The sequence below is a fragment of the Hippocampus zosterae genome, chromosome 9, assembly GCF_025434085.1.
Source record: "Hippocampus zosterae strain Florida chromosome 9, ASM2543408v3, whole genome shotgun sequence".
In the NCBI taxonomy this organism is placed as follows: domain Eukaryota; kingdom Metazoa; phylum Chordata; class Actinopteri; order Syngnathiformes; family Syngnathidae; genus Hippocampus; species Hippocampus zosterae.
The window spans coordinates 16,471,080-16,478,873 of record NC_067459.1 but is presented as its reverse complement, the minus strand read 5'-3'; the positions used below and the strand labels follow the sequence as shown (position 1 = coordinate 16,478,873).

The following is a 7,794-nucleotide window of genomic DNA, read 5'->3' as shown; positions in this document are numbered from 1 at the left end:
ACGTTGGGTGCAAATGGAAGCAGACAACTTCCTTCAGGTATTCAAGTTAATAATGAACTTGTTGTAGTGTCTCCACTGCCCACAGCATCACACGGCGTTGTGTTGCCATCGTGGTTCATTTTTAGACATATTAGTCAACATGCACACAAATGCAAGGATTGTTTGTTTTAAATGTAATCTCATCTTTTCATAGGACACTACTGGTTCTCGCATGTTGACTCTATTGTATCGAATTTCACGGGTAACTTTTTTTTTGGTACAAAATCCCCCAAACCAAATACTTTTAAAAAAACACACACACTCACACAAATTACCCGCACACATTTTTACAGTTCCTCTTTGTCTTTTGAATTGTATGGTGCCGTGGCTTGATCAAATGCCATTGCAGCCACTAAAATGGCCCACGGGACCCCCACCCTGGTACAGCCTAGTCAATATTGATGCTTTTTTTGGGGGGGGGGGGCAGGCTGAAGATGCACTTTTACTGTAACGATTTTTATTTATATTTGCCTGGTTATTGAACAACTCCAAAAAGGCCTTGTGAGTTACTACTGACTTTGCTGCATGGCTCACAAATTGTCTCTGTTTCTTCAACACTCATTATGGTCCACGGGTGTGAAAAGAAATGCTGAAACTGATCAATGTACACAAACTGCCAATGTATTTGTTTTTGTCACATGCACTGTAAAAGCCTGTCAATTTACGCATTTGGACCATAAAGGCAATAATGAAAGTCAAGGTGTTTTGTCCACTTGTACTTGCCTTATACAGTATTCAATGTAAATACAGGTACAATAAGCTTTTCCCCCTCGAGACCTCCCACGTAAGTCAGAATAACAGTTTGATGTAGTTCCCAAAGAACCTCATAACATGAACATAGAGCGCACAAACTCTCTAAAGAACATTTATTGCTCTCCACAACTGACTGCAGTTTGATACAAAAACCGCATTGCCATACAACTTCAAAACAGAAAGCGTGACTCATTCTTTGCTTATCCCCAGAAGGAAGAGAAAAACGATACATCAAATGCAACATAAATTAAAGCAGAAAGTTTTTGTTTCAAATGACAAATCCCAAAGAAATAATGGCTACCTTTGACCATTTCTACAGTATTTAAATGTTGGACCCCTTTCTATAAAAAGCCATTTCACAGCGCCGTCAATGGTAATCTAAATCCCTTTTAATATAGTATGTGTAACAAAACAAGTAATAGATGTAGTCTTGGAATCTAGACGTAAATTCTTTTAAAAACTGTGACACACAACACCTCCAAACTGTCATAATCTGCTTTCGTGAGTCTATGGATGTACAATTAGTAGTTAAGCTGGTAGGTTCTTCATTTGCTACGAAACAATTCAATTCATACTTACTAAAACCTCAACTTTCGGATGATGACGCACTCAGTACAACAGGATGCCTTTCGTATATTTGGATGACAAAGAGTGGGTGTCAACCTGGATAAGAAATAAAATAGCTATGTGTATAATTTGCACATCAACAGAGATAGTTTGATGTCCCTGGATGGGTTGATTGCCTCAACACAAAAGGAGAAGAAATCTTAATCATGCACAAATTGGTTTTCCTTTAGCTGGTAGAGGACTATTATTCAATATTAAATAATATTGCTGTTGCAAAATTTGGCTCAGGTGACGGGAACTGCGTCGCTCGCTGTGCTACCAACAAAGTTGTTACTGCTCACCTCGTAAAACGTGGTGATCTGCAAAGTATTTATGCACATATGAAGGAATGTGAACAGGAAAGACGGGATGACGATCATTCATTTGGCTGTGAAAATCTCCCAACCCCTCCCCCACGTTCCCTCACGTCGCTTGTTTCTCCCTTTGCTCCGACCTCGCTTCTCTTTCGCCTCACGCGGTGCCTTAGGGCAAAAAAAAAAAAAAAATCAAACCATTACTTTGAGCCACTGTGCGATGAAACCACTTGGCTTACCCTCATCTCTATCAGTGAGCACGAGCGCCTGGAGGATATCCGAGAGTGAGACGATGCCCTTCACCACATCCCGCTCGTCCACAACCACCAACCTGTGCACCTGGTTGACACAAACGCGGTTAACATCAGTGGGAAAAAAATGTGTCTGATAATGTTCTGCTGTGACAACACCGATTTTTTAAAATGGCTAAATGCATGGCCATCGCCGAAATCCTCCGCTGACTTCACACCTCAGCCTCCACCAGTCTGTTGATGATGGCTTCCAGCGTCTCGTGGCGATTGCAGGTCAGCACCCCTTCGAAGTACTGAGAGCGATGCTGCAAGGCTTTGGTCACGGTCAAGTCGAGGTTGTTGTAAGTCTTCTCTGCTGCCAGGTTCTGAAGGGAGCACAATTTTATCGTCGTTACTTTAAGTTGACTCATCGCAAAACTGATGTCACATGAATGGGAAGCCGTATGTCTTATGAGTTAGTTAAATATGATAACGTTATAGTATTATGGGGCATAATGGTAGACAAGTGCAAGAGGTGGATTTGGTCATATTCATCAGCCTCAACTAATATGTTAAAAAGGTTCTTTCCACAAGAATAACAAATCCCTAATCACTCAGTTGCCCTCATAAATGAAGGAATCTCAACAATGTTTTATAATTCTTCAAAGTATTAAGAGCATTTTGCGTCTGCGCTGTACAAAAGTAGCCCTAAATGCTGATTAATTTGGGGCGGATTAACATTGTTTGGATGAACACGGAATTGTTGTACACTGTTACGAAATGCATGAAAAAGAAAATATGTTAGACACTAAATGAAAAGAACCCCGCCAGTTTTTTTTGTTTTTAAAGCATTTATATCAAATGTTAATGCAATCCTTTCGAGATTGGGGGATGTTAATCATTCATGGATTTATGCAATTTATAGCAGGGGTTGGTTTCTCGCCACTGCAAAACTAGCACCTGAACACTGAAATGAGTATAGATCAATATTGGACTCCTGTAAACTTACAATGACATCAAATTTGGAGTAAATGTCCACCACTCGACCTGCACAAGAGAGAAGGATTTATTCGAAAAGGTGCACAAGATAAACAATTATGGTACACCTGCAGAAAATATTTGTTGAAGATTAAATGTGAAAGAATTGTACTTTGAGGTTAAATACAACTGAACAGTGCTTAACAGATGTACACTACTGGATTAAAAAAAATACAGTCTTACAACACATTGATTATGCCAAACGTAAATGTTTGGAGTGGTGTCGGCCATATTTTGCCCACCCGAGACTACTATGTTAATGAGAGCAAAATACAGTTGCTAGGTGACAAAGTTCTACTTGGCAGTGCAGGCCCTTGAACATTCAACAATGTTTTTACATCAAGCAGCCCACCAACCTTTGTCATCCACCACGGGGAGCGCAGAGACGCGCTGCTCTACAAAAATACCCAGCGCCGTGTACAGAGGGGTATCTGTGCGCACCACTGCGATGTTCTGGAATGTCCCAATGTTCAGCTCCTCCAAAGTTTGACCCAGGAACGTCGGTTTTGGCATCTCCGATATCTGAAAACAATAACAGACGAGCATTCGCACGTTGGTACGATTGCACGAGCGCTCATCGGACGTGGAGAATAGAACGGTCAACGGCCGATGCCGATCCTTTCAAAGCGGAACCTCCAAAGTCGAACACGAGCCGCATGTTGACTTTCAAGTTCAACCTCAATTTCAAACTCATACTCCCGAGTGCCAAGATTTGTTTGACTTTTGAGGCATATCTCTTCACAAAATGTTGGCATTGTACAACGCTTGGGGATGTTCCACATTGGAGGTTCTGTATTTTACATGGCCCAGGGGAACGTCAAAAGGACGTACAAAGAGCTTCAAGAACTTGAGAATCCGCTTGTGTGTGAGGATGTAGAGAGTGTTTCCCGTCAGGGGATCGATGACTGGCAGTCTGTGGATCTTGTTCTTGAGCAACGACGATACGGCGTCATACAAGCTGCAACAAAATAGGGAGGCGGGAGCATTGTTTGGAAACGGTAAGTCCCCGTAAAGTTAAAATGAATGTAAGAAAACTGAGTGCTACTTTGTCTTGCATCTTTCTTATGCCAACTCACAACTGCATGTACGAACTATGATATATCCGCTTGAAGCCTCCGGTGGCTGGAATACATCCCATCGGGTCATCGCAGCGCTTTTCCAAGCTGCAACAAGGCACTCCAAAGTAGCCATGGCAGACTAATTTACCGGTACTTGTCACTCTTCCAAGCCTCTGCACATTTACAACTAAACATTGAGGTGCTCAAAAGATGCCACACCAGCGGACTATCCTATGGGAAGGTGCATTTTTCGATGTGTGTGCCTGGCTTGCTTGTGAACTGCACGCCACAAATGTGGCAGATACAGTGTAGGCCACAAATGCGCTCAAGTTCTTAACGACAGAAGAAGAGCGACTCATGGCGTGGCCCAAGTGCATCACCGGGCCTTGTTTTTGACATGTCCAAAAACATTTGGAAAAGTGAAAATGTGAAAAACAAATTAGCGCTCTGTCTCCATATTTGAGCACTACATAGTTTTCAATCTTTGTACATTTTCAGCAATTATCTTTAAATAACTACAATGGGGTTAGAAACGCTGAAGACACGTTACAGGGTCTTTACGAGGCTAGATTAAAACAAAATGTTAAAAACAGACCTGGCATTGGGCGATATGCTAACCAAGGGCTTGAAAGAGTCTTGAAGATACAGCTCTGTTAAAATAAAAGCGCAAATAAATCAGAGACAATTAGACAACTGACTGAAATGACAAATAAAACACTGTAAGAGCTTCGTCAAAACTCACACCTCTCCATGTTTCTATTTTGTGCTCTTCCAACTCATAAATCTGCACCTGAAAATCAGAAACACAGAATTCTGAGATCAAGCATCAGTTTTCCCATTACAACACCACATCTGGATACGTGTGGTCTTACCAGAGGAGATTTATAGTAGCGATGAAGGATGTTAATGAAGTCCGTGATGGTTAGCATGCCTGTAGACAGCATCAGCATCTCGTTTTTGTTGTTGTTGTTGTTTTGTTTTGAACAAACTGAAAGTATGTGAGATTGTTATATGGGAAATCTTACCAACAAAGCACTGTTTGTTACTGTCCCATAGGGGAGCTGCCCTCACCCCATTGGAAACAAGGGCAAAAAATGCCTTCTTGACCTGTGGAATTAAATAAACAACATTTTTTTAATGCGACTAAGTTCTTCTTTAGTTGGTAACATGCTTTTTTATAGTAGCCCAAAGATCAGAAACAACAGCACCACACATTATGTTGTCCCCGCCATGAGTGGAGGTACCACCTCAACTTAATTACAAAAAATATAAATAAATAAATAAATAAATAGCCCCCCATCAACAATATCACTTCACATTTGAGGGTTAGGAAACTCACTCTGATGACACCATTAGCTCATGATTCCTAAAACATTTCTCCTTTCAGATACACCTCTACTTCAGTTCTTAATGATGATAGACTTGACAAAGATCTTAATGATGACAGACTTGACAAAGAGAATAAAAAGGTGATATCCGACCTGGAGGGATGTGTCGAAAACCACCAATTTGGAGCTGGTGGGTACGAGATCATAACAGCGATGGGACTTCATGAACCTGGTGTACACATTATGCTCAGGATCTGAAGGGAAGAGCGAGACATGGGGTGATAAGCCTTTTAAATGTCATCATTATGTCGTTTAATCTCCTACCCTCAATCAGTGGATCCTTTTTGCTGTCAAGATCTTCAAGAGTTGCCGGAATCTGAAAGAAACAAACTTGTCAAAGCAAACTTTAACCATCAGCCTAATCATAAATAGGCTTAATAAACAGATGATTTAAAATGTCACTTGTGACTCAAATGTCTGTATTTTGAACTGTGGCCCTGAGTAACCTCCATTCCAATGAACCGTACGGACTAACTATTAAATGTCAATGAGTTACATATTGCGCGTTTGCTGTATTGACACTCACTCATGCACTGGAAATCTCTGCTCCAGTTTCCCAAAAATAGCTCTCAATCATGTGCACACAAACATCTCCTTTAAAGTCATACTTCAGCATTGCCGGATTAAAACATGTTGATTCAGGTATTTGAGCATTTTAAAAAATCTATTCCAGTCTACGGTCTTTGAGTAATTTCACAAAGCTAATTTTCATTTCTGTCCTATGCTTTTAAATGCCTTTAATTTTTTTGGGCTACAAATAAGCTTCAATGTTGTCAATATATGTTCTTTTCGTAATTTTAATAAACTATTTGGAGTTGCCCTGTGTCTGAAATGTGCTTTATAAATAATGTTACCTTACGAGCCACATAATAGCTGGTCGCCAGGAATTGTAACTATGCTGAATCAGTTATACATAACTTGGTTTTAAGTTCAATGTTTGGATCACACTGGGTACAGTCTACAAGCAAAATAGAAACCAAAGCTTGTCTTGTGTAAACAGCAACAGAGTTGAACTTTTGAAATACAGCGACAGCTTCAATCTGTTTGGTGGGAAAGTGAAACGTTCACAGATTCTTGTCTTCACTTTTTTGGGGGGTTGGAGGGAGCACATAGACAAGTATATTTGTATCAGTTTGAACAGTGTTGATTATTATGTTGTAAAAAATAAGTTATGGTATTTGGTTAAGTTTTGAATACATCTAAAGCACAGGAGAGGCTCTGCAAGGTTTTTATGCTAGCCCGAAATTGAGCTGCAATGTGCTTGTTCGCCGAGTGGGCTTGCGGCTAGAACGCAAGGCAGTTGTGGGAAGCCTAATAATTAACCGATCATAATACATAATTTCCTTTGCATTGGAAATTAGGAAATAACAATAACCTGTGTATCCACCCGTTCCTAGCCATTGAACAACAGAATAATAGGTCTGTGGGGGCAGGGGGGCACATTTCATACGCAGTCATTACTGAGTAAAATGAGACGAGATCCTCTTTATCTCATTAGACTTTATATTTTTTCCAATGTAGAATGTGAGCCTGAGCTCGATAAAGATTGGGAAAGCCTGGTTTAGTCATATTTTCAGATACAGGTATTGAAAAATGCATCGAGGGCGATTAATTGAACGTTGTGTCTTTACAGATGCATCACTTTGAAAAAACAACAATGTTGACCGACTGGGAGAATGACACTCGTTGCTTTACCAAGTCCTGCTTCGAACTCCAAGCTAATGACGTTAGCATTGACTAGTCAAAGCTTGCTGAGAATACATCACCCTTACAAGGAGAGACGATTTCTTCCGTCCAACAAAACTAAAGGGACATTTGGGTCACTCACTAAATTCACCAATTTCAGCAACAATAGGCAACAGACACGTGGCAATAATGTCACATATACCTACCTACTTGGCAATGTAATTCCAAATAGTTAGCATCGTTGCTACTGTTAGCATTTGTCAGATAAGGACGGACAACGTGTTAAATAGTTATACTAGAAAATATAAAGGTTTACCGGTGGACTTACACACTCCATATTCCATTCACGGTGTCACTGTCACGTCTTCTCCTCGGCCTGCCAGATCGGGTGACAAACAGCCAAGTAGTCGCAAATTCGGCGCATCAGTTACATGTCGAACCAGAGCATCCTGAATGGTTGACTGGTCGTTACCGTAAAACTGGTAGAGTCAGCGCAGTGAAAATATGTACTCGAAAGGGGTTGCGCCAGAGGTACTGTAATAATAATATGTATGTGTGTGTGTGTGTGTGTGTACATACATATACATCTTTGGGTACTTTTTCCTTGGCTTTATTGGTGATACCCTGAGAGGGCCGTTGTATTACATAATGGTTAACTTCAGACAGTGTCTGTTGATGTTTT

At 40.7% G+C, this 7,794-nt stretch overlaps 1 protein-coding gene across 2 annotated transcripts; it reads right to left on the bottom strand.

Moving 5' to 3' along the window:
- Positions 1-456: 456 nt before the first annotated feature.
- On the bottom strand, positions 457-7,604 carry prkag1 (protein kinase, AMP-activated, gamma 1 non-catalytic subunit). 2 transcript variants are annotated; one of them, XM_052077205.1, is made up of 13 exons: positions 7,441-7,604; positions 5,691-5,742; positions 5,520-5,620; positions 5,064-5,145; positions 4,911-4,969; positions 4,783-4,828; positions 4,634-4,688; positions 3,812-3,938; positions 3,337-3,502; positions 2,952-2,989; positions 2,182-2,328; positions 1,952-2,051; positions 457-1,880 (listed from the first exon to the last, which is right to left on the bottom strand). In XM_052077205.1, the coding sequence occupies exons 1-13, from the start codon at positions 7,447-7,449 to the stop codon at positions 1,870-1,872; spliced, it is 993 nt and encodes a 330-aa protein (XP_051933165.1). In that variant the 5' UTR covers positions 7,450-7,604; the 3' UTR covers positions 457-1,869. The 2 variants fall into 2 exon arrangements, with proteins under 2 accessions (XP_051933165.1, XP_051933164.1); XM_052077204.1 differs by having other exon boundaries at positions 7,429-7,597.
- Positions 7,605-7,794: the final 190 nt, after the last annotated feature.

Bases quoted from the DNA above. Each gene is read 5' to 3' on its own strand.
- prkag1 (XM_052077204.1), bottom strand. From the start codon at position 7,449: ATGGAGTGTGTAAGTCCACCG. The intron at 2,329-2,951 runs GTAAGTTTACAG...TGCTCCCTTCAG, and splicing joins ACTCCAAATTTGATGTCATT to AACCTGGCAGCAGAGAAGAC. The intron at 2,052-2,181 runs GTGTGAAGTCAG...TGTGTCAACCAG, and splicing joins ACAGACTGGTGGAGGCTGAG to GTGCACAGGTTGGTGGTTGT.